Genomic DNA, 26,472 nt, shown 5'->3' with positions numbered 1-26,472 from the left:
CTTTTCTGCCATTCCTTCGTCAGTGAGGTTAAACTTGACCCTTCCCAAATGAAAACTATTTATTTTCTCACTTGAATAATTGGATTAGATGCATAGCTTGAACATAATCAGCACTTTATTAACGTATGTACCAGAGTGAAGATGAGCAGCTGAAGCAACAAATGCTGGATGTGAAGGATCTGACTTGTGCAGTGAATGGCTGCCACATCCACTTCCTCCACAGCCTCCATGTGCATGATAAGCCATATATGGTGACATGTTTTAGTATTAAGATTCTTTGGAAACTGTTTTTCTACCTAACCTGCTGTCTTTTTACATCACTGTGTAGCCAGCAATCTTAAAGTAATACCTCTTCATTGTATTCCACCATTTCCAATTTGTGCTTGCTTGAGATGTTCTTCCTTACATGTGGCTTTAAAGGCATATTCATGTGTACGTTGTTTAAACTGCGCCAGCAGATTTTTATTTTGAGGTGATAATGTCTCAGTGTATATCGAGGCACTGTGGTACAAGAAACACATAATTACAAAATGATTTTAAAAGAAATGGAAACCTGTTTCATTAGCCCACGTCTCCACCTGGTGTTCACGTGTGACATGTGTCTGACGTACATCTGGAGGCTTAAAGAAAAAATAACTTAACAATGAGGAAATTTTTACACAGCAGAGCTTGGCTCTCCTTAAAGGTCAGGTCATTGTTCGTGTTGCAGCTGTGACTTAAGCTTTGCTGCTCTGAACCTCCAAATGTGGTCTAACTTCACACTGCTGCTGTTGAATTCTGTGTGTATTTACACGTAAAGATGCCCAGACACAGATTTTATCACAAGTGTTTGTAAACAGCAAGCACCCGCTGCACGTCTCTATTTGGACTGAGACTTCTGCAGAATCACCAGCATTTGTTCCTAACATTTGTAGCCATTTTCAACACTCAAGGGGCCCCTGCTCACTTCAAAGTGAACTTCCCAGTTGTGCTCTTTTAACAAAAGCAAAACATATATTTTGCTTTAAAATTGGCTTAATCCAAAAGGAACTCTTTTGGGTTTTTATTTTTTTTTTTACATTCGGCATTTTAAGCTCGGCTTGGTGAGCAGCTATTCATTCAGTTTATATTTACAGTCTCTGACTGGTGAACTTGGACCACAAAGCCTTTCACTGCATTCAGACAACATGGTGGCCAATACTTTCCTCAAAGATTGCAACTGCTGCTAATCAGAACATTGGGTTTTACATGCAACTGTTCATCTTGTACTGTTCGGCACTCAATTTTGTATTTCACCAGCATTAAAATGATTAATGTCCGATCAGTGTCGTCGTCCCATACTGCTCTTCCTTGTTTCTCTACACAAAGAGTTCACAATAGTTGCCAGACAACAGAAACAATAACATTCAACTGAGAACAGCTTTATTGTGAATTCAGGAACATTAAAATACTGTTTATGTGAACACAGAGAGGAGTGAAACATGAAGTGCTTGGACCTGCTGACAGGAGCCTTTAACATGTACAAGGTTTAGTCTTCTTATTTTTGACTTTTGGCTTATGTGAAAATAACATCCAATTTATTTTAAAGACTTCATCCCTGACATTTGAGGTCCTGTGAATACGGACAAATAAAAGCCCACAGAAGCCTGAACTGTCCCCTCGACTGAGAAAGCACAAATGGCTGGAATCTGGTTGTAATGAACTGCTTGGATTTTGGTGTTGTTTGGTTTGTGGGGGGGCGGGGGGCAACAGACAGAGAAAACCTCACACCTACGTACAATTTAGAGTCACCAATGAACCCAAACATGATGTCTTTGGATGGTGGGAGGAAACGTCCCAGGCCGGGAACCGAACCCACGACCTTCCTATTGTGGGGCGACACCGCTAACCGCTGTGTCCCCGTGCTTCCTGTGATATAATAATAAATAATTATATTAATTTATTGTAAACGCTGGTTACACAGACCTGCAGAGACCTGGTTTCTAAGAAGCCCAACGTTGTTGTTCCTCAAGCACTCAAATGTTCTTTTCCTGGCCCCTCCAGCTCCCAGCAGTCCGTCTTCAGTCTGTCCTGCTTTGCTTCCTGATCACCAATGTGATGAGTCCATCTGGTAAAGCCTTGATCATGTTCCAGGCCTCAAACCGTGTCATGTCCTGCAGACTGACTCCCTGGACCTGCAGCAGCTCATCCCCACACTGGAGACCTATCTGCTCTGCAGCGCCACCTGACACACACACACACACACACATTTTTACATTGTTGCTGGTGCATTGCTCTAGTTTTATAAACAATCTCACTCTAGAAATCAGCCACATTCTTGCATAAACTCTAGAACTTAAGAGAGACTTAGTTCTTTTCATTTCAGTGTTTCAAACATCCACATCATGCGAGCACCTGTAAAGATCCTGCTGATGATTAATGGTTTGTCTCCATGCATCGAGCCTTTTCCTCCCTCCAGAGTAAAACCCATTCCTCCCGCTTCTTTCTTTAGCGTCACTACAGCTCCCTGCTCCTCCACTGCAACACAAAAGAACAGATTTATGTTTGGTTTTTTTTTAAACAGCACTGGTTTAACAGAAAACTATTCAGCTTTCAGATTGATAATGCTTCCTGCCACTCTGCACGAATGGGTCAGGAATAATTTGGCCCACATCACAAATTCCAGGACTTTAAGGATCTGCTGTTAACATCTTGGTGCAGATACCACAGCTCACCTTCAGAGGTCTAAAGGAGTCCAGGCCTTGATGGCTCAGAGCTGCTTTCACGGCAAAAGGGTGACACACAAAATATTTCGGAGGTGGTCTAAATGTTATGACTCATCATATACAAGGGCAAGGGCAGGCTGAAGATCTTTATTGTACAGCAAAATTGAAAGTGAGGACATGAACATGCACCATTTTTCTCTGGACACGATGTGAAGCCATTGTTTGCAGAAGCTGAAAACACTGAAGATGCTCAAGTGTAAGGTCTAAATCAGTGTTTTTGTGTGACTTGCCTGCAGGGTTGGGCTCGTCACTCTTGCAGCTCCCTCCCTCCCTCTGTTCGTCTTCTATTGCCTTGCAGATGACCACCACAGCCAGCTTCAGATTGCGGGCCTGACGCAGAGCGGCGGTGGCGTCGGCATGTGTGACACCACGCAGTGTTTTTCCGTTTATAGACAGCACCTCGTCTCCTTTCTGAATGGTCCCCTCCTGAGCTGCCAGGCCGCTGGGAAATACTTTGTGGACCTGCATACAGTCAGTTCAGCACAGGCACAAAGAGATTCAGTGCGTTCACTGTGGCACTGACTGTGAAATGCAAAGTTACAGCTGGACATTTTTTTTTTTTTTAGCATAAAACCAGACTGGCACACTTGCTACCTATGAAGCATGTGTGTGTGTTTCTTACTGTGAGAGCTTTGCTCTCCAGGTCAGAGCCTCCAGCGATGCTGAAGCCCAGCCCGGTTCCTTCCTCTTTATGCAGAATCACTACATGGATGTCCACCAGTTGCTGAGATGAAAGAGAGGTAGAGTTCCAGTTACTTACTTTAACTTAGCTTAACTTTGATGACCAGACTGTTTGCAGATAACATTTCATAGTGAATTTCACAACCAACTGAGGAAGATATGGCTGTAGAATTTTTCTATTGTTACTTTTTTGTGTTTGAGTGTGTGCATAGTAATGGTGGCCTGCCACCTTTGGATCTGACTCTACAGAAAAAAATCAAATATCACCACCAACAACAAAGGGAGCTAATCAAATGAGGTCTCGACCTTTTGAGAAATGAACAGGAGAAATGTGGTTGCACCAGATGAGAGTCAAGATAGCGTTTCTACCTTCAGCGTATCTTCATCCAGAGTTGTGACTTCCTGGATCATCCTCTTTATTTCCTCTGAAGGGATGGCTGAGATGACAGACTGAGCTTCAGCAGAAGTACCTCCAGCTTTGTCCTGAGACGCCCCCTCCCGTTGTGCAATTGTACACTCTCTCAGTGTGGCCAAGCTGTTAAAAGATGAAAACAGAGAGGATCCTGCTACGTCAGTCACACACCTCTGAGAAAAGTTCATACCCAAGTCTGAAAACTAAAAATAATAACAATAAAAATCAAGATAGTGCAGAAATAAGAAAATATTAACTTTTCATACACAAGGGCCTCAAAGCTGTCTTTTAACCAGACAGACCTGTCTATTAACTTGTTCATCCACAACAACCCAATTCCTGCGCAGACTTCCTGAAGCCTCCTGTGCAAAGTGCAACAGGTGCAAGAAGCAAGTGAGCCACTGGGTGCTCCTCACTGTACGGCGACTAACTTCACACAGATTCCAGGTTGATACCGTCTCGCTTGTTAATTGGGCAACGGTGTCTTTTTGTTTGAGCCCACTTTATCATAAAAATACAGCAGTCACGGCTTTATCATTCCAAGAGGGCCTCTCTCAAAAAGGACGACCACGACAGGTCCTGGCTGCCCATGCTTCTTTGTGGAAGCCTTACCTGACAGAAAACCCTCTGTCCATCCCGTTAGCAGCACTTTCAGACTCATCAGTGTTAGAAACCTCCGCCACAGATGGGTCCTGCAAGTTACCAAGGCTGGAGTTCACAGGTGGAGAGCTCATCAACGCTTGGGAAACCTGGAATATATTTAATCCATTTAACAACGCTGTTTTGTTTTCCGTGAAAATTAAGATTTCATGAATTTCTTAACAGAAATATTTGTTCATATCTGCGGAAAAGTCAGTCAAGGTATTAATTACAAACACAAGAAGTTATTCATCAGCTGTTTGTGAACTTATAAGTTGGTTAAACTTTGGAAGAGAATTACGGATAATTCAGTTAATACATACACCCATTAAATCCACCTTACCCAAATCAGACAACACTGGACTTGGCTGGAGTGACCTGTTAGCACTGCAGTTATTACTTTTTGGCACTAAGTGGCAGTGTTGGAGTTTTTTTTTTTAACCCCAAAAATCTAGCAATCCACTTCACCACAGTTTACACAACTACTTCCTGCTTCCTATGACCTACTGTACCTAAAGGCCACTGCACAATAAAAACGATTTTGCAGGCTAAGTTAAAATGAGATGTGAGTTTTTCTGTGAAATCTTGGTGTCAAAATGTGACAGTTCCTCCTGAAATCATAGTAATGGAAATTGAAGATGGTCTTTAACATGTGGCAGATTACCTGGTTACTGAATGTGAGAATTTTCCCTAAACTCTCTCCATCCATCCCTCTCACTGAGTTCGTGTCTGTAGGTGGCGCAGCACCCTGAGTTGTGGTAAGCATCTTTTCATCCCCTTCTGTCCTCTCTGCGGGACTTTCGCCTTCCTCCTGATTGGATGTTGCAGGCAGTAGGACCTTGCTGGCATCTTTTGTTTCTAGCTCAGGCTCTTGTTTATATTGTAAGATGTCCCTTCCATCTTGGGACTGAGCAGAGCCATCTTTAATCCCAGAGCCCAGATCAGTGCTAACTGTGTCAGAGCGTGAGAGATCTGTGGAGGTCTGGAGGGAGTGAGATTCATTTTCACAGGACATTGCTGTTGTTGGACTACAAGCTTCAGGAATGGAGGCGATGACAGTGTGGTCTGTCTCCTGCACAGATGATGACTGCTTCGACTGGATTTCTTTTGAGGCATCATTTCTGCTGCCACTACAAACTTCTTGAGAGGCAGTGCAGCTTCTGGACTCCTTCTCAATCAGTGGAAGGGAGGAAGAAGGGGCTACAGGCCTCCTGTACCCCCCCGTCTCTGCACCCTCTGGACTGGAAAAAGTCTCGAATGAGTGGAGTTTTTGTTTGAATGACAGGTTGGAGGCAGATGATGCAGACCTGACTTCAAAGCTTCTGTAAGTACCCACAGCAGCCCTCTTCCCTGGAGGGTTTGCTTGCTTCTTTTGGTCCTGTTGGTCTTGAATTTTCCTCAGACTTTGGCGAAACCATGCTGGCTTGGGGGCCACCGGGGGCCCCCTCTTTGATGCTGTTTCAGGTGTGTCTTCAGGAGCTGTGTTGGACAGTGCATTTAAAGGGGCTTCTGTGACATTGAAGTCAGTGGTGTCCTCTTTATCACTCATAGCAGCAGGTTTGCTGTAGACGTTGGCAGACTGTGAACGCCGGCAGACTGTGTGTGGGTGCAGGATCTCGGGCAGTTCTTCAGGAGTGCTATCTGAGAGGCGAACCCAATGATCCTGAGGCTGCTCTTGGGTATGCTGTTCAATGCGAGCCTGCCTCCTCAGAGCTCCTCTCTTTGGCCGTGGATAGAGGTCGGCTGATGAATCACCTGTCAACAATCCAAAGTAGAAATGTGAGAGAAATGGTGTTGTATTTTGAAATCATAAACTCACTTACAGAGGTTGTATATCAACACATAAAAAAACATGGTGGCCAGATTATCCAGGCCTTTTAGGCATTTTAGAACTAGGGACATCCAACAAAACCAAAGGCACCTAGGCTTTGAGCTAAATGTCATCATAAGTATATAAAATGCTATTGTTTGGTGGTTGAAAGTTGATCATGTCCACCACAGAAAGGCCCTAGAAGGCCAGATTAAAAAAAAAAAAAAAAAAAAAAAGAACCATCTTGCTGTGGGGCAACGGTTCTAACATCCGTCCACTGTGTCGTACTAAGTGAGGCATTCCACTCCCTACCAAACGTCACAGAAAGGACAGTATACCGCACAAGGGTGCCCAAAACGATAAAGTCACTCAGATAAATTATCTGCAAACTGAATATCTGCACAAAATTTCATGTAACCTATTTAACCGTAGCTCACTTCCATTTAAAGACAAAAGTGTGAACTTATTGGCTTATCCCAATTCTCACCAGTCCATCACAGGGCCAACACACAGAGACAGACAGAGACCAACAAACACTCACACTCACACCTACGGACCATTTAGCATCACCAATTAACCTAAACATGCATGTCTTTGGACGGTGGGAGGAAACCTGAGTAAGATAAGATAAGATAGTACTTAGAGCTGCTGCAACAATCAGCTGACCTGTCTGGAGCCATCTTGATAATGATGGCGCCGCAGAATGAGCAGGAAACCCACACAAGCACAGGGAGAACATGCAACCTCCACACAGAAACGTCCCAGGCCCAGAAATCGAACCCATGGCCTTCTTGCTGTGAGGCAACAGTGCAAAACACTATCTGCCATGTTCCCATCATTGCAGCATTTCCTTATTCAATTCATTGGCACATTAAAACTCTGCTAAAAACAGGAAATAGCACACCAATTGCTCTTTAATGAAAAAAAAAAGAAAAAAAGAAAAATCAATCATAGAGCCAGGTTAACTCGCACTCACATTGATTCATAATTGTCTGTCAGACTCTTCAGTTGTGTTCATGTGCTTAAATCTAATAAAACAGCACTTGTTTCCTACCTCTGTGTGGTCTGTCGTCGGTGCAGGTTGAAGTGCCTGGATGGGTGAACTCTTCTCTGTTTTCTCTTATTTGTTCTCCTTCCTGCTGCACAAACAGGAAGTGTTGTGTCACGACAGCTTCTCTAGCAGCAACCACCGAGAGTGGTGCAATCACTTTGGATGTTTCCGCTCATAAATTCACCCACATCGTTCTACTGCATTTACAGTTTGTTTCAGGCTTTGCATAACCAGCTCGGCAACAATAATGATGCATCAGAGCTCACAACACACAATGCTTAGATTCTGGCATGCAGACGACTCTTTCCGTAAACATAATGTGGTTGTCATGCGACACAAGTTGAAGGTGTAAAACTGTTGGCATTTGTGGGGTTGGGCAACCAGGTGTTACTGTCGAACATTTCATTTGAAACTTTGCTGCAGTACCACTCTCCCCCGGACATCTTTTCAAATGTGTTTAAAAGTATAGACACACTTGAGTCCATATATCTTTGGTCATAGAGTGTAGTAAGAGTATTATAAGTATTATAAGCAGCACTCCTCATGTCAGTTCAGACCTGAAAATATAATTTAATAAATTTCTATTTATTAATGGCCGATTAAAGAATACATCATCAAGGCATTTTCTATCTCACAATATTGCTGAGACAAGCCCAACAGTAAGCACCATAATTGCCCCGTTCTCTGTGTTGTCTATGAGTAGGCTGGCTATTAAGTGGACTTAACATTTTATTAAATCATAAAATGCCAGATGACTTTGCCATGCTTTCACCAGCAAAACACATCACTCCACATACATTCCTTAAGAGTAACCTCAGGATCTTTTGCAAGGCCTTGTAAATACTGCTGAAGAACTGCAGGCAGCGGAAAGGGAGGAGTGAGAAGCATAATTAGTACAATGAGGAAACATGGTTACCACACGCTGAGACAGTTCAGTGAGCAAGTAGCAGTATGAGTGGAAGTGAAAGTCCACAGCTTTTATGGTCTAAGATATTTGAGACATCCTGTTATAGGCAATGAACAGGGAACTGTTTGACAAACCAAATTAGCTGTTCGAGCAGCATTTCTCTGACAGCGGAAGGCCAATACAGTGAGCCAGAAAAAACCTACACAAATAACACATTTTAACGGCATTCTTGATCTGGTTCTTGGTCGTGATTGGTTTTGGTTATTTATACATCTAATATATTTTTGAAAAATTCTGTCCATCCATGCAGAAGTGAACAATACACACATATCCACCCCACTCAGTGTGTTGTGCATCGGCTGTGTTTAGAGTATTGTACCTGGCAGCTGGTGTGTGATGGAGGCTCCAGTGCGTGTCTCACAGGAGAGTCTCCACTGGAGCCGCTGGAGTCTCCATTATAACCCTCCTCACTGGTTACATCATGAGGCCAGCAGTACCAACGCGGAGCAGCGCGCACCATGCAACTGGACTACACACACACACACAGGCATGCATGTAAATGTATAATATCAAAACACGATTTGGACATGTTAAGGAGGTATGGTGCTGAAGAGTCTTAGCTGGAAAAGCATTTACTGAGCTAATACATAAAGTGAGAAGTAGGAACATTTTCACATAGACTTCAATAAAGCCTAACTTCACTTTGCAACCAGTGGAGTTGCCCGCTGCAGGTCTAAGGCTCTTCAGCATTGGCTTCACTTTACTTTTATGGACGGCCTGTGATTTTGACATATGCTTCTTCATGGAGGAACTCTTGAGTTATGAATATAATAAAAAAAGATTTTATATTTTCTCCTTCTATTGGACAATATAATATAGTTCTGTTATAGATCATACACCATCATGCAACTGCTGGTACACTCTGATCTTTGTATCGCAGGATGAACTACTCCTTTTGCCTCCTGTACACATCCATACATTAGCACTACCCTTCAGCTTCAAATCAAATTAAATCTTGCAGCAGAATGCTGCTCTGTCCCCCAGAGGAGCTCTTTACTACTTTCCCTTCTGCTCATGAACATAAGCTGTTGCTGACTGGCTTCAATATTGTTGTGTCACTCAGTCTGAGTCAATGTTTCTTTCTATCCACAGATCCAGGCTATAGATTTTGGATTTGTAGGGTTTAGTGTAGTTTTGCATTTTGTATAAAGAAAGGAAATAAGGATGGATGGACAGACAGACAACGGGGTTACCTTATTGCTCCTTAAGGCCAGGTCGAGGGCATGCTGACTGGACAGGTTGGCAGCAGGAAAATTGAATGGGATCTTATATTTTTCATCAGGATACACAGGCACTGAAAGTCTGTTCTCAGACCATGTGTCTGTCATAGACTACGGCCCAGGGAGTAAGATGAGACACAAAACTAAACATCAAAACAACATCTACACACTGATCTTCAATTTTAAAAATGTCAGCATTGGCACAGGACACAAAAAAAGAGCCTTACAAAAAATATGCAAGATATGTGATAATCAACATGAGCAGCAGTAGCATTAACAGTAGCAGGAGCTAGTTTGCATTGATCCCAGAGTCTGTATTTTGAAGCCCATGTGAAAGACTTACCACCAGTCAGTGGTATGGTGGCTCACCTGTGGTGCGTCTAGGCTGTACACATGGGCTGGGGGGTTATAGTGTGTGTTGTGGAAGTTGTGGATGGGCAGACAGTGGTTGCAGTGGTGGCTACCAGTGCTGTCGCTGCAGGAACGGGTCATCTTCTGTGCCTGTCGAACCGTCAGCTGACTGAAACTCTTGTCTGGGCAATACTCATATCTTTGTCGGCTGTGTGAGCAAGACTCTGGTCTGCGCAGCCCTGGGGCAGGAAACGCTGGTCAATTTACGATTAAATAACACTGACACACAAAAATAAGCATAACTGAAGGCATTTATATAGAAAAACAAAGACAGCAAACGTCTGCATCACACTAAATATGGAGTTTATCACATGAGTCAATACAAAAATAGGGGGAACTTGCTCCAGGCCAGTTATAAAATTCTTGATGAATAAATAAATAATTCTACCATCAATGCTCCATTGGCTCTTATCCTTTCTTAGTTTGGTGGTTTCCAGTGCCAGAGTAATAGCATCGTTCAGCTGCTGCTCTGATACCTGAAACACACAGTGCAGGTACATTACAGCACAAAACAGCAGAAAATGTTACTGCAGGACATAAATTCGGCTATCGAAGGTTGTACAGTACGTTAAGTTCTAGACATCTATATATCCCCTTACATACACAGACTTATTTGTTCACACCGAGCAGAAACAAACAAGGATGCACCCTCAAAAATCCCATAATTCAACTTTTTTCCATGTTGATATCCATTAGAGCACAAAACCATCTCAGTGTATTTCCCCCATCTCCTCTCTCTGGAGCTCATACACACATTTTTTCAAATGCTCCGTCATAAAGAAAGTGAATTTAATAACTCATAATAACTTCTACACAACCACCACAGGACTCACACATATTAAAAAATAAATGCTATTCCAAACTAAAGGAAGTCCAGAGACGTGGAAAAGAAACGTTTTGGTCATCAGCCCTCTTTTGAAATGGAAAAACCATCTTTCAGATTGAGAGCACTTTTTTCTCCAGTCCATTTCTCTCTGGACCTAAATCAAACAATATTAAGTTTAGTTTTCAGTATTTTCTCATTTTTCTCATATCATAATGAGATGAAGAACCCTACATGCTATAGTTCCTGAAACCCTACACTGCATCAATTTATTTTATCCTCAACTTGATTTGAGAACAAAATAATGAATCCATACTGATTAAAACAAATGAGGTTGAGGTTTTGCATACTTTTGGGTCGGGATGGCGACTGATGATAATGTGGACCGGGCCAGGTGTGCATTGGCTCAGGACTGCGTAGACGTCGTTCAGCGCCATGTTGTAAACCACAGTGTCGTTGATCTCCATTATCTCATCTCCACACCTATAGAGGAAAGGTACAGCAAAAGAAGAAAGAAAAAACTCATTTACTCAGGATTACATAACACAGATAACAACGTTAAGACCACATCCAACCCTTCACTGAAACAGTATTCATTTATGTCAGTGGCTTCTTTAAGGAGGATAATGCTTCCTGCCATACTGTAACTTCAACCGCAGGCAGGGCAGTGATCATAATATTATGGGTGATCAGTGGACATCCTGTATACAGATATTAGTTGTTGTTGTTGTTTTTTTATGTACGTGTCGCTTTAGTTTTTCATATAGATATTTTCTTGAAATAAACACTAAAACGTTGTCAAATACAGCATTTTATGCTGTCGATGGATCACATCACATGTTGTATTCAATAGTATCTATATATATAGCAGCTTGTATTAAAGTGTCCTTCACCTGAGTTATAACTTCTTACTGTGATTACCTGTTGTTACAAGAGACTTACTGGAGTCTACCATCCATATGTGCTACAGATCCAGGAGAGAGAGTATGAATGTAGATCCCAGGACATCCATCACCAGATGGAACACAGCACAGTCCAATGCCCAGACCTACACCAACCTCTGGGAATGACAATAGCAAATAAAGTTTCATTATAAGGCTGATCATCAGTAAAGGCTGATTTCACTTCAGAAGAAGATTTAAAACATGCACCTCAATAAAAACAGACTCATTTAAGAAACTAACATATGCTTTCATTGTTCAGTGATCAATTATTGATAATCAGTCTATAAATTATTTACAAAAAATGTCATTACAAGTTGTGATATGTCAAATGTGAATGCACAAGGATAATCTCATCCCACTAAATAAACCTTAAGTGGAGACATTTGGTGATATGAATCTAATCAATTTCAAAATCAACAGCTGCTATGTCAGTACTGTCCGCTGAGTCTGACCTTTCTGCAGGACAATCTCCATCACGATACGGTCTCTTGGTTTAGCAGGCTGACTTGGACTGCTTAGTGTGTTGCTCAGGAAGTTGCTGTCCCCCATGTCAGCACTAATCCTTGCCATGCCTGTGGTGGAACTGAGAGAGCGAGACCTGCACAACTGTGCTACCTGTGCTTGACCACAGAGGGCCTCTACACGCAAGCTGGTCCTCACCACTAGAGTCAGGAGACCTTTTTTGATTTGCTGAAATAAATAAATAAATAATAATAATATTAAAATTACATTTTATGATCATGATATTTAAGATATGAATTCACAGACACAGAGCATACAGAGTTCTTACTAAAACTTACCTCACTTCAATCAATCCTTGTTTAAAAACTGGACAAGGAACATCTTACCTTAAACTTGTGCAAGGCTTCATCGTGAGTAAGACCATGCAGAGACTCTCCATTCAACTCCAGGATCTCATCACCTGCACAGAAATATAGAGGCCTGAGGCGAGGGCAAAGGCATCAGTTCAGAAGTGAAGGGGAAAGATTGTCCAGGAATGAGCCAGCCTTTAGTTTGTGATTTACCATCCTCTTAAGCAGCTAAAGAACTACATGAATTCAAACAGAGCAGATTCAACTAGTTTGACCTTGGTGAGCGAGTCAGGCCTGGATTGCAATCAGGGGCACCGAGAAAGTTCCTCATTGGTGTTCAGTCATGGCTCTGAGGGCAAGTATGTCAATGATGCTGCCTTTTTGACAGCTTTGACAGCAACTTTGTTGGTTCCCCGGAGCACAGATTGTGCTGTCGGGAGAGTAACAAGACAACTTACAAATAGCGATAAATAGAGATATTGTTTTCATATGACGTCACGCCATTGTGCCCCCCCAGGGCAAAAGATGCTACTTTTTTTTTTTTTTTTTTTTTTTTTTTAACAAAATGTCGGCTAGTTCGTGTGCACTTGGCTGTACAAATGGACGAGGAGCCAGGCCTAAGTTGTGCTTTTACAGAAAGCAAACCCAGAGAGGGGGAGACTGTGGATGTGTGCCTCCGTCCCTGAGGAAGAGGCAACCATCGAAGTACAGCTGTCAACTGTGGGAATGGTTTACCTGACATTTGGGAGGGAGAAAGTTTGGATTAGATTTATGTTATAACCTCACCAAAACGAAGGTGTGAACCCTTAGCAACGTTAGCTAACGCTAGCACTCACCTTTGCTTTGACAATGAACACGTTTTTGTCCTTCACCTGCCAAACGGCAGCATTACCGACCCATCCACAATGAAAATCCTTAAAGCTGTCCGTACTTTTGTATTCTCTCATCCTCATCCTGCAGTGTAAGAGGAGGGATCCTCCTCAACATAAATGCAAACATGGCCGAATTGGACCTCGCTGTTTTTAACGGCTGAAATACGGCGGAGGGTGCCGTGTGTGGGTCGCAGGTTCCCAAAGTTTGATGTCATATTTTGTGTTTTCTTTAGAGAGATGCTCTAAATATTCGTGGCTTGAAACCGTTTGGAGATTGACAGGTTTGTGTTGTTTACAGTGTTAGCCGCCATCTTGGACCCGTTTTTTTTTTCCCTCCAGGACTCAGCACGAGTCACGTGACTGAAAACTATGACCAGAGTAAACTAGAGATAAAAGTCAAAATAAAGAGCAGAGCCTTTCTTGTCGATCGGCATAAATACGGATAAAACGTAGCAAAATTAACTCGTTTGTTTAAAAGGAAAATAGCAGATGGAATAAAGAATCTCGACTGTTTGTCCTGCATCTAAGGCTTATTCTTACCAGATGGGAGTAATTTCAATTCAGGCCACAGATGGTGAGTGTGATCAGACAAGAATTTTTGTGCTTTCACTTGAGATCTGAAGAGGTCTAAAACACTGTAGCCTTTTGAAACAAAAAGGAACTCCCCGAAGTGTGATGACAATAACTCTATGAGAAAGTTCGTATTAAAAAGAATTTAAGGTGAGAGTTGGGTTTTATTCTACAGTACAACTCCTGTAAAGAGTTAAGGGATCAACTCTGAGAAAAAAGATAGTTTAACCCCGGAGACAGTCTCAGGTGGACACTCGGGTGGATTTTTACCTCTCAGGGAAGTTACTCCAAAGGCCAGAATATGCTGTATAAGTTTTAGATCCTGCTTCAGACAATGAACTGGAGCTTGGTTGTTTCTATCTATCTATCTCTGTGAGACTGTTGCAGTTTAACTACTTGTCGTAAGGTTTGTGTTTGTTCTCACCCTCCTGCAGTCGTCCATCAGCAGCAGCTGCCCCTCCAGGGAATATGGTCTTGACATAGATCCCCATTGGTCCATACATGCTGTCTCTCCCACCCACAACACTAAAGCCCAAACCCTGGGAAGAGCGGCAGAAACGCTGTTAACGAAATAAGTCACATTTTTAAACAGCAATATATTCATGAGAATAATTTCATTAACAAATAATGAAATAAATATTTCAACATTTTTGGTAAACGCTGTTTTACATTTACAAAGATCTGATGATGTTATAGAGGAGTTTATGTTAAGGAATAGTAGCTGATGATTGCCCATCTCTAGACTGTCTGATCACACAATGAAGACACAAAATGGCTCCAAAATTAATTGGAAGTGATTCAATTCATTCAGCGTCACTGTGAAGACGGTCAAATTATTTAGACTGACACCAGGTTTCAGCAGCTAAAGAGGACCCTCAGGCTGTGAGTCAAACCTTCATCAGCTGAGTTACATTTTCAGCGTCTGAGTCAGACCTGCAGCATCTGGAGAAAACCTTTAATTACAGTCACTATAGTCAGCCAAGAGTTGTGTTAGCAAAGCAAACCTTTGGTGATTGTCTCTCACAATGTGATACTGGAGTGAATGCAAATAATGTGTACTAATGTTCTGGTTGTGTGTGACTCCTACCTTACCATGGCCCTTCATCAGCACAATGTTACAGATTATGAAGGCTGGCATGCTGCTTAAGGAGTGTACAAGCTGTGCAGAGCTGAGAGAGCGGCAGGGCCGATGCACAGGCTGGACCGGAGCAGCAGGTAGCACGCACACAGACACACACACACAGACACACACTCTCATATAAATATATATGTATCTACATATAAGGCAGGCAATAATGTGAGGATTTAAATATTCTGTTTGCTATTTTATTGCTCACATTATCAAACTACCCGCAGCAATTTATTGGAGGAACAAAAGATAATGCAAAATGGTTTTTGAATTGTTTCTGTTGGGTTTTCATTCACGACATTTCCTCATCCAAGAGACTGAGGCGAACAAATCAAAGAAAGATGAGTTGCTTTAACTTGCTCACAGATTTCCAAAAAGCTACTTCAACACTCGCCTTCTATTGGTGGTTAGGCCTGTGTATTGTTGTGTGTTCTTCTGTTTTCGCTGAAGGGAAAGCCACAAATCATCACACTACTGATGTTTGTTTGTGTTCAACCTGAATGAAAGGCTAAAAGAATCAAACTGCTCCCTGATGATTTGGAGAACTCTACCCCCTGGTGCGTTTTATTCTTTTCTCATCTGGACTTGCTGTTTCTGTTCTTATCTTATCTCTAGGATATGAAAGAATATTTATTTTTGACCATTACAGTGGTATTCCCAAATTTACAGTAATTTACATTTATTGTGGTCATCAGATGTATGTATTATTATTGGCCCATCAAAAAATTTAAATACCTGTGTGGTCGTCTGAGGAAATTCCAGCTGCTGGGACTGAGACTTTCGGTTGCCATAGAAACCACCATTCCCATGAAGATGTCTAGTGTACAACTCAGGGGTCTTCATGATGATGCTGTCCAAATCCCCAATCCAGTAAGGCTGAACACCTGGTTACAGACAATTACATTAGAAAGAGAAAGAAGCTTAAATAAATACCTCAAAATCATGTTTTAAAAAAAAAACAAAACCAGCATTTAAGTTATCAAACCTAAAATAAACTTCGGTTTTTATGTGAGTATACAGCATTACTACCAAAATAGAAAAAGTTCTAATGTACGGAAATCTAGAGGCAAAAGGAACACGTTACGTAACTGTTTTCAATCAAACACTCACTTTAACCAAATCCTGCAGGGCTTATGGTCGGAGCTTAGAGTTGTGTGACGTCACAAAGTTCCAGAAGTAACTGACAGCTAGTTTTCAGCTTCAGTTTCTGAATACAGACTGACAGTAGCAATGTAACAAATCTACTGAACGGGTCTTCCTCTCGTGTTCTGTGTTCATCCCCTGTGTGTGCGCCTAACTTCTCACTGTCCAATCACCTGCATGCCTGCTGATTCTGATGGCCACGTCAGCAGAGCCCGGGCATCCTCTCCAGTTTTTGCAGGTTTGTGGTTTCATCTCATTGTAAATGCTGTGGATCCTGATCTAAGAGTCATGTTTTGCTCTGTTTTTTTTCCTGCTGGTTTTCTGCCTTACCATTCATTTCCTGGACTCAAGGTCTATCCTTTCTACCTTTACTGTCCACTGTTACCTGCCTTGCTGAGCCTCAATTTTGCTTCTGTTTCTGGTGCCATACAAGCTATAGCCTACGTGCTAGCTTTGTGATACATACAAGTTGACCTGGACCGCGTCCTATTATTGTCTGTCTGTCCCGGTGGGCTCTGCTCAGTCTTCTCTGTTTCCCAGCATTTCTCCTCATTCACTTCCGGAATGGGTAACTACAAGCACAAATACACACACACAGGGACGCACATAAAAAAGTATGCTGAAATGGCAAAAATATTCTTGTGTTACCCCAAAATTGAAGCATGATTATGGGAAAAAAAATGAAATTGGTTACCTTGAGGTGGTTATTGTTGGCTGACAGTTCTTCATCAGTGTGTCCAGGCAACGACAGCACATCAGATGGGAAAATGAGGACCGGATGCTGTGGGCTTTTAGTCGGTGAATGGAGAGTGTCTTCACATGTGGAAACATCCTAAAGCACACATCCATCTTACCCAATGTATTATTTTTTCTCTCTTTAAGTATAAATATGTATTAAAATATGGTTAAAACAGAGAAAAAAACACAATTGTTCAGGGAGTAAAAAGTATGTGAATGTGGCCCGCTCAACTCATGACTTCAACTAAAGCTAACTGGAGACAGAAGTAAGCGCCTGAAGTGAAATTCATGTGCGGTTTACAGTTATTTTAACCAATGATAAGCATTCAAACGTTTGGAGTTTAATATTATAAGAAGCGTCTGCAGATGTGAGCCATGCTTAAAAAAAAAAAAAAGAGCTGATCAAGGTGAACAGTTGATTAGCATGATGCTGAAAAGGTCTGTAGGTTATCTCAAAGAGGTCAGGTCTCATCAGCCTGCAGTCAGATCAACTATCAATGATGGACATTTCTCTTGCTGCAGTGTTACTCTTCAAGCTCCATGTATCTTTGAAAAAATCAACCAGACATATTTGACCGCATCTACGTCCTTTACATCATTATCCATATTTTGTATTTTCAGCATTACAATTGGCTAAAAGTTTTTTTTGATTTGTGAGCATGCCCTTTTAGTTCTGTTTGATGCTTTTCAAAGAAAAGTTTAAAATAAAATGTAAACTAAACCGCTTACGCACTGATTTAACAAGAACTGGCTGGATGATAATGTGCTACACCTCCAAGCTGGAAAGATCCCACAGCAACCGTAATACTAAAACTCGAACCCTAATGGAAAACCGATGTGGACGCTCAGACGCAATGAAACTACACCAGAGCCATTTCAACAACGCAACAATTCCGCTTCATGATGCCTTTTCATACAGCATGTGCTGTTCATTCTTAGTCAAGGTGTTCCTTGTGTAAAATGAGGACCCTCTTTCCTTAATATTCTTCTCTTGCATTTATACATTTTAAAGATTTTACCAAGGACACGATAAAAGGAAATTACACAATACTAGCTGGAGAGAGTTGCAAACTGTTTTTCCAGCGTTGTCAATTATGTCAGAATGTGTCAAATTGCTTAACTGTCTCCATTTGGAATATTTCTTTTTGAGGCTCCAAGTTATTGAAACATGACTATTGCAGATTGTATAAATGTGACTCAGCTGTTTTGGTGTCTTTTGGCCAAATAGAAATTCTTTAAATTCTTTCATGTGCGTTACCCCTTTCGACTGGACTCTGTAGCTCCTTGTGTCTGAGTCTGTGTAGGAAGGCTGGGAATGAGAAAATGCCATGCCCACACAGAAACAGCTGGTGCAGCCAACTTAACTTAGCTGTCAATGGCAATACACTGACAGTCCCTGAGCACCGGGTGCAGTTTTATCTGACAACATAGCAAAGAGTGCGTCACAGTGCATGTTCATATTTTAACCCCTATCCTTAAAATAATCTGCATCAAAAATAGACCAGCAGGGCAAAGCTGTGCAGAAAATAACAAATGAACTGTGATTATCAATGAATTACTGATGAATCATTATGGCTAACTTGGCTATCTTAGAAACGGATGAACAAATGTAACACCAAAGTCCATTTTATGTGTCAGTTATTACCTCACTGGAGGCTCTCATGGGAATGCTCCTCAGTCCTCCACCCTCCATCCAAGCGCTGCCATTTTGAAACTGTCCTTTAAAGGATGCCAGCTTTTCTGGGCAGGGGAAGCTGCAGTGTCTGAAGAGAAAGTACACACACACACACACACACACACACAGAGTTCCTGTATAAACTTACAGTAAGTAAAATATATTTTGTTTTACGATGAATTTTGGTGAAAAACATCAATGGTAGCCTTTGAGTTTTTAACCACCTTAAACAACATGAAGCTTAGTTTTGGAGTTTTTTTTTTTTTTTTTAAGATGGGGCAATTTTTTGTATTCCATATAAGGATGTGGATGCACACATGAACGCAACACATGAACTACCAGTCTCATTATTCCAGTTACTGTCAGCTGGTGGCAATAACACACACCAATGTGTCAGCAGAGCCATTAGAGAAATGTAGGCAATAAACTTGGATATAGGCTGTAAGCAGGTGGCCGCAGAATAATACGTGTTTTAAAACTTCTATATGAAGGAAGTAAGTCACTAAACAGATTCATTAGACCTCATGGACACACATAATAGATTTTTGTGGGAAACCCTGAAAATAAATCTGACACTTTGTTTATAAGAAAGCTCCTTGTGGGACTCATAAATTCAGTCCTCTGGAAGTAGAGCACTTAACTCTTCTGCATTTAGGCTGTGGCAGGTTTCAATATTTGTGGAACATAAGGGCTTTAGTTTTCTGGTTCTGTTTTGAGACGCATTTTCTTTTTTTCTTATTTTTAATTGTCTTGGAGTTTGAATTATGAGTGTTTCACCTCAAACCTCTGTCTTATTTTTACTCAGAATTCATGCTGCGAAATGCACTCTTAACTTTTATTCCCTTTGTAGGAAAAAGTATTGTGGTGGCAGGAGGGTTAGGTGACCTTTCATGTTTTTTGGTAAAGTTTTATTTTTAAGACAAATCTGCACTACAGAATTTATACCAAAATTTCAATCCGCTTCGGAACTCTACACCTTTTACGTGTGCTTCGTCCATTTTGACAAATACACAGATGTGAACCCCCAGGGAAGGAATTTTCCAGGACATTTCCAGAAATGAAGCACTTAGAGGCGTGGTACAGTCTTTCATTACCTGTGTTGGTTCCCTCCATTCCTCCCCGGCTCCTCATCAGTGTCTTTGTCCTCCATCTGGTTACTGCTGTCAGCCGTAGGAGGTCCATGCACCTCCTCAGCAGGTCTTGTAGCTACACACATCCTCCAAATGCTACTCTCCTATGACAACACATGCATTAACACACATACACAGACAAACACATGGAGAACAAATGTAAGAGAATCACAGCATGAGTAAGTAGAGAATTAATCATACAACATGACTGGGTGTGACCAAATAATTCAATGATACAATGTAGACTATATGTTTGTTTTCTGTAAGAAGATTCTTCGGTTTTTCTCTATCAGTAGCTGTAAATGTGAAATGACTGAATCAATGTTGTTTTTAAAATAACTCATAAAGGTTGATAACTAGTGTGAAACTGATAGTCGCTAAACATTACCACAATGAACGAAAGACACAAAAGCAATGCTGGTTCTCTATGTAGAACTCCAGGGTAGCAAGTTGGAGGAGTTTTGACATATCTAAAAAAAAATCATCATTACATCAGTATTTACCACAGATACAGGAAACCAGAAAAGCACTTTACACCAGTGACCAGAAACACAGACAACAACTTTAAACTATTGAATAGTATATGCCATTCGTTTATATAACAGACCTGATCAATGAGTCTAGCAATTTTGATAAGTTGCATGTGGCCAAACTGTAGAAATGGCGAAGGACAACAAACCCTGTCTTTGTCTGAATGTTTAACAATCAGGTCAGTCACAGCGCTCCGTTCAACAACACACCAACACAGGGCATGTGATTATCATGACATTTAGACAAGAGGCACTCCCCATAACACAAAGAGCATGTCGATACCGCGTTAAAGCTTGGAATATACAAACACTAGGGATTTCACTGAAACAGTTGAATATACAGCATCAACATGAAAACAACTGTTTGCTTTCATGTTGTGGTGACAAACGTTTTTTAAACCAATTGCTGGTAGTTCAGAAAGAACTCTTCCGAAGGTCAGCCTTTAACACTAAAACCATTAACCTGGGGCGATCCAGGATCAGAGCCCTCAAAAAGAAGAAGGGGAAAGAAAGCCTCCATGGGTTAACATAATTTTGGAATACTGGGTGACTGGAACAATACCAACAAATCTGAGAAGGTATGTCATCTTAAACATCTTTAGAGCAGACAGTCTGTTCATTCATCCCACAGAGGAAACTGCATTCTCCATTGTGTAGTTTAACATAAACAACTAGAAACAGGAATCGTACCCATAAAAGTCATTTTACACAACATACAGCTCTTCTTTTGCTTGCTCATATAATCTATTAGTGACAGCACAGGAGCGTAGTGGTTAGCACTGTTGCTTCACAGCAAGAATTTCATGGGTTCAATTCCCAACCTGCGGCCTTTCTGTGTGGAGTTTGTATGTGCTTGCCGTGCCTGCGTGGGTTTCCTGCGGACACTCTGGTTTTACTCCATGTTTAGGTTAATTGGTAACTCTGAATTGTCTGTAGGTCTGAGTGTGAGTGCGAGTGGTTGTTGACCCTGTGAAGGACTGGTGACCTGGGTTTACCCTGCCGTTGCTCAGTGTGAGCTGGAATTGGCTCCAGCAGCACTCACGATCCAGAAACGGATAAGCGATAGAAGATGAATGAATGGCTGCACAGCATTTGGGAATAAATTCATCTGTTTTTTTGAAAATGATGTGGCCAAATTCAAAGAGAAGATTCAGTCATCATTTGCTACAATGCCATGTCTAAATGTGACAGCGTGTTGAAATCTCGAGTCTGTGGCTCTTCTATAAAAAGGAATGAGACAGAGGAAGCAGGCATCATGGTATAGCTCTCTCTATAACACAAATCCAACTGACTGGCGGAGCGAGAGATAAGGCGAGCGTGTCACCAAACATGATTTCAACCGCTAGAAGATGAATGAATGCGTGAACGTTTCATGCATTTATTCATTTGTTCATCCATTTCCAGGTCGTGGAGTGAATGTTTCAGTTTGGAACAAAGTTCTGGACTGACCAACAAACCACCTCTGTAATCTTTGTGGCCATGCCACAACAGCTGTCATCTGAACAAATACAGATTTGCTGAGTTAGATAGTGTAGTGGATTACAGAGATTACTAAATTTGCAGCTGCTCTACAATATGCTCAGATTGATTTTATGTGCATCTCTTACCTTGATGCGGAAGGATCTCCTTATAGCCCTCTTACTCTCCTTTAGTGTGATGGGCTGATGCTCCTGATAATTTTCTTTCCTGCCTGCTCTTTTCTCTTGGGATGATTGCTGGGTCATCCTGTGGTCTCCATCCTCCATGTCTTTCATCCCTGTCTCATTTCCAACAGTCACCTCTGTCCTCCAGCTTGCAGCCCACATCCTGCAGCCACCTGACACTTCCCAGGCTTGCCTCTCCTCTGAGGAATCATCATTAGTCTTAGAGTGACACAGGATCAGGGATCTGAATGAGAAAACGAAAACCAAACAGTTAGCTTCAGGTATTAAATCACATAAATACAAAATCCTTCAAGCTCATAATGTGTGAGAATAATTCCAGGTTGTAAATCTGTGCTCTTTATCAGATAAATATAGAAACATATTCAAACTGTTATCCCTGGTCATCATGATGCATCATCCAGCATGCATTTTACATTTGCTGCCTGTACAGATGCATATGCCAATAAAATGACCAGTAACCTCACTTTATGTAAACCAAGCTGTCTGGGGTTGCTACCTGGAGAGCATGGCCAGCTTCTTAGAGCGATGGTTGTGGCTGCTGGTCGAGGTGTTTAGGTCGCTTTTCCACTGGTCCCTGTGCCTTCTCTCCATCCTCAGAGCAGCAGCTGGGCTGGCTTTCCTCCTCTGGTGGGAGTATCTTTGAGGCATGCTTGTCAGACTGTGTGCATATGTGTGTGCCTGGATCTCAGGAACCAACAAACTCCTCCCAGCCGGCCCGAAGCCTAATGGAGAGGGACGCTCTGGAGGGCAATTAGAAAATTCAGTTAGGACAGTCTGACTGCATCCGTTTGTAAGTGTTCTGAGAATCTGCTGAGGCAATTGTGGAGGCTAACACAGATAAAAGGGTTTTTATTTCCTTGGCTTGAAAAAACATGACAATGTTTTTCTCAGTCCTCATGACTGCAATTTAGTCAGAGTACTGCTGAGATACAGTGGACATGTGCACATACAGTGGCCTGCTAGGTCCAAAATCACAAAAGAAAACAAAAAATGGACACAATAGCACCAGCTGATGTGGCAATTGAGACTCTCCCTTAGTTCAGTTCATATTTTAATGTTAAAATTGTATATAGAAACGTGTTTTTAAGTGTGAGGAGGACTCATGAAGCATGTCAAAGCACAGTCAAAGCACAGTCAAATAAAGTCAGAACTTGAAAATTCATATTTGCTCTCCTCATTAAAATGACAAGCATGGAATGGATCAACTAAATCTCCTTCTGTGATGAAAGGCTTGAGTTTGAAACGTACAAAGAAACACAGTGCTTCATTTGTTGTAGGGTGCTCTTTACATTTATTGACAGAAGAGATCCAGGTGGGGCAAGACTGCATACACCATTTTAATTAATAGCACAATCAAGGCAGCATCCATTAAAGACAGCTGGTGTAGATGGTATGGGTCGAAGACTTTCCAGAAGGTCTTCAAATTAAATCCACAAACTGGAAAGGTCTTGGTCTAGGAAGACATCTTGTCTTGTTCCAGTTTTAAAGTCAGGTGCCCGACCTAGATAAATGACTGCAGACTGATGGCTTAAATCACTCATCATGAAGACCTGGGAGCGGCTTCTTCTCCATCTTCCGATGCCCCAGGTTGAATTCTCACCAGACCCCCAGACCTCTTAGTTAGACAACAGTTTGCCAACAAGAAATGTATTGGAGTGGATGATGTCATCCTTTACATGCTTCACTGGACTGAACTCCTACTGGGATCAGCAAGGAAGTGTTAGGAGGATTATATTCTTTTATTTTTCAAGTGTATCTAACACCATTCACCCACGCATTCCTACAGCAAGCCTGAAGGACCCCTCCTTCTCTTCCTGATTGTCAGTTCTCCTATCAGCCTACCACAGTTGCCAGTCTAGGTAGCTGTGACTCAGAACAGTGAAGAGCAGCGTGGGACTGTGCAGAGGGCTGTTCTGGCTCTGTTCCTGTTTATCCAGACTTTAAGTCTGAACCTTGCCAAATCCAGAAATACTTGGATGATATAGCAACTGTGATGCATATCAGTAACAGGCAGAGAGGTTGGGTAAAGTGATCTGACAATGGCCTTCAGTGACCAAAGCGACAGAAGCAGCCTCCCTCTGAACATCTCCAGGTTAAGGAGATGGTAAATGACTTTCACAGGACTATGCCGACCCTCTAGCCAGTCAAACGAGGGGCAATGAGGTGGTGCACAGTTAAACTACAGTAAGCTCCTAGGTGGTGTTCACCTAAACAGTGAACTGGACTTCTGCAGTGAAATGCCGCTCATGTTGTTGCCAGTATCCAGTATAACACCTTAACCAAGTGTGTGAGTCGATACCGAGAGGTTTCAGGGCATGCTTGTCTGTCAGAAAATGCTTGATTGCTGTTTTTATGTGGTTCTGCCTCAAGAGTATAAGTCGTGTTGAGGAAGGACCTAAAATAGAACAGGAGATTGACAGACAGATTGGTGCAGCATTAGCAGGAAAGCACGTTTTGTGCCAAAACGTGGTGGTAAAGAGGGAGCTAGAGGGAGCTCAGATATCCAGAGGGAGCCAAGACTGAAGCCACTACTGGAAGTATGCTTCTCCCCTGGAGGTCATCTTGCCATGACCAACTGGTTGGACAACTGGAGATTATAAATCACATCTGGCCTGGGAAAGCCTCAAGATGGGTAGTGGGTAGATGAGTAAACAGACATCTGAATAATCAAATAAGCTAATCAATCAGTTATAACCCCCAGATTCAAGCGAGTGAGCAGGGAAGAAAGACTTGCCTTTCTGGTGAATGACTGGCTCTGATCCTGAAAGTGTGTTAGTGATTATGGAGCATTAGTCTGCTGTTGTGTTGGCCAGATAGACAGGAAACAGAGACATGGATCTCTATGCTGGAGGCCTTTAAGCCTCAAAGTCTCTGCCTCTCTTGCTCTCTTATCCTTCCAGTCTGATACACTGGACGAGTGCCAGCACAGTGGGAACTTTACAGTAGGATGGAAATCAATCTTAGTGACTATCTCTAAACCAATCACTTAGTGACATGAGAATAGCTGAATATAAATGTAAATAAATTGGTTGATGCCAAGTCAGACCTGCAACGCAAAATAGCAACCTCCCACGTCTAATTCTTGGTAAAAAAAAAACAAAAAAACAAAAACAACTTAACAGCTTCAAGCTGAAGTTGTTTGTTAGACGAATTTTACTTCTCTCTCTGTGCAGCTAATCAATTTAAGGGGTGCCCATTGATGCTGTCCGCTATTCCAGCTGCGATAAACTGCCAAATCTGTAGAATGTATGTTATTTACTGTGTGTAGAAAGTGCCAAGATTCATGAAAAGCACTTGCTTCAGAGGCTTAAAAACTCGGCCTAAGGCTGCCTCCTGTGATGTCAGCAGGAGCACAGAGTGAGTCCAACTTTCCTCTGACACACACTACTCTATTGATGTAATGGCACACAGCAGTAACACTGTTAGAAGACGAAGGATGAGGAAAAGTTGGGAGTGAGAGTATAACGTGTCACGTTGAAATGTGTGTTTAGAATATAAACTGAATATACATCATGGATACGTGTTTGCATATGACTCTGCGTGTAAATATGTGCATATGTGTGTAAATATGAGAGAAACCATACTTTTTGCCTGCAGCATTAGTAGGGCAGGAACACCCGCCTAATAGAACCTGGTAAAGAGAAAGCAGAGGGTGGGGCTGCTGCAGAGCTGAACAACGTGTGTGTTGTTTGCAGTTTTCCCTTGGGATTTTTTCCAGTCTATGATACGGAGTGGAACCTGCAAATGACAGCTAAAAAAAAGTCACATGGAAAGAAAGCCTCCCGGAGAAAATGCGATTGAGAAATTCCATGATCTGCAGAGTTATTTAAGATTACATATTTTCAAACTCAGCTCTGGAGGGGAAAGGACTGATCTCTAACTGATCTCAAACACAAATGATCTTGCACCCTCAGGTAAGGTTCCCCGGGACCGGCCTCTTTCGTGTCAGCGTGGAATGGCAACTGTGTGTCATAACTGAACATGAGCTGTAGGAGGAGAGGAGAGGAATTCGTACCCATCTGGTGCTGGCCTCACTGGACTATTTGTGCTCCAAGGTTGCCTTAGGATGCATGTATATAATAACAAGGAATATTTGGAATGATTTTGAGAGCTACACGGTCTTCATTTTGACTTCAGACTTCTGATTCTTGTTTGTTCTGTCATATAATCTTTACAGTCACAGCTGTCACAGTGGATTTCAGTCTGACAGACGTATGATTCTGATCTACAAACCTGCACGTTAGAAAGCTTGACGCATTAGTACTGGAATTCCTACTCACCGTAGTCAATCATGTTGCCTCTCAGCCTCCTCCAAAGGATGAACTTCAGACGGAATATGAGGTCAAAAACTACCACCACGAGCATGGACCCCTGGCTTGGAATGATTCATCTGGGATAATGTGCCTATGCCTCTCATCCTCCTCCCCCTCTGACCGGAGAACACAACACTGTTTCTCAGTGAGGCAAAGCTCCCCAAAACCACTGCCCCTTTCCTGTGAGCCAGCTC

The 26,472-nt window shown here is 42.0% G+C and overlaps 1 protein-coding gene across 2 annotated transcripts; it reads right to left on the bottom strand.

The window, feature by feature from the left end:
- Positions 1 to 129: 129 nt before the first annotated feature.
- il16 (interleukin 16) lies at positions 130 to 26,345 on the bottom strand. Of its 2 annotated transcripts, none has more exons than XM_029498369.1 (26): positions 26,246 to 26,345; positions 22,462 to 22,705; positions 21,909 to 22,188; positions 19,736 to 19,875; positions 18,612 to 18,729; positions 16,923 to 17,060; positions 16,695 to 16,800; positions 15,821 to 15,969; positions 15,044 to 15,154; positions 14,381 to 14,516; positions 12,551 to 12,624; positions 12,155 to 12,392; positions 11,701 to 11,818; positions 11,109 to 11,241; positions 10,324 to 10,411; positions 9,894 to 10,114; positions 9,498 to 9,635; positions 8,624 to 8,773; positions 7,341 to 7,425; positions 5,141 to 6,231; positions 4,450 to 4,586; positions 3,795 to 3,960; positions 3,367 to 3,468; positions 2,975 to 3,206; positions 2,374 to 2,496; positions 130 to 2,203 (listed from the first exon to the last, which is right to left on the bottom strand). In XM_029498369.1, the coding sequence occupies exons 1-26, from the start codon at positions 26,328 to 26,330 to the stop codon at positions 2,040 to 2,042; spliced, it is 4,767 nt and encodes a 1,588-aa protein (XP_029354229.1). In that variant the 5' UTR covers positions 26,331 to 26,345; the 3' UTR covers positions 130 to 2,039. The 2 variants fall into 2 exon arrangements, with proteins under 2 accessions (XP_029354229.1, XP_029354230.1); XM_029498370.1 differs by having other exon boundaries at positions 14,381 to 14,495.
- Positions 26,346 to 26,472: the final 127 nt, after the last annotated feature.

The sequence above is a fragment of the Echeneis naucrates genome, chromosome 3 (assembly GCF_900963305.1).
Source record: "Echeneis naucrates chromosome 3, fEcheNa1.1, whole genome shotgun sequence".
Classification (NCBI taxonomy): domain Eukaryota; kingdom Metazoa; phylum Chordata; class Actinopteri; order Carangiformes; family Echeneidae; genus Echeneis; species Echeneis naucrates.
Note: the sequence above shows the minus strand (reverse complement) of the source record. Positions and strands in the feature narration are given on the sequence as shown.

Coding starts and splice junctions, on each gene's coding strand:
- il16 (XM_029498369.1), bottom strand. CDS start 26,330: ATGCTCGTGGTGGTAGTTTTTGACCTCATATTCCGTCTGAAGTTCATC. Junction 15,155..15,820: donor TTCCTCAGACGACCACACAG/GTATTTAAATTT, acceptor GCTCCGGTCCAG/CCTGTGCATCGGCCCTGCCG. Junction 11,242..11,700: donor CATATGGATGGTAGACTCCA/GTAAGTCTCTTG, acceptor TTTCCTCTATAG/GTGTGGAGATGAGATAATGG.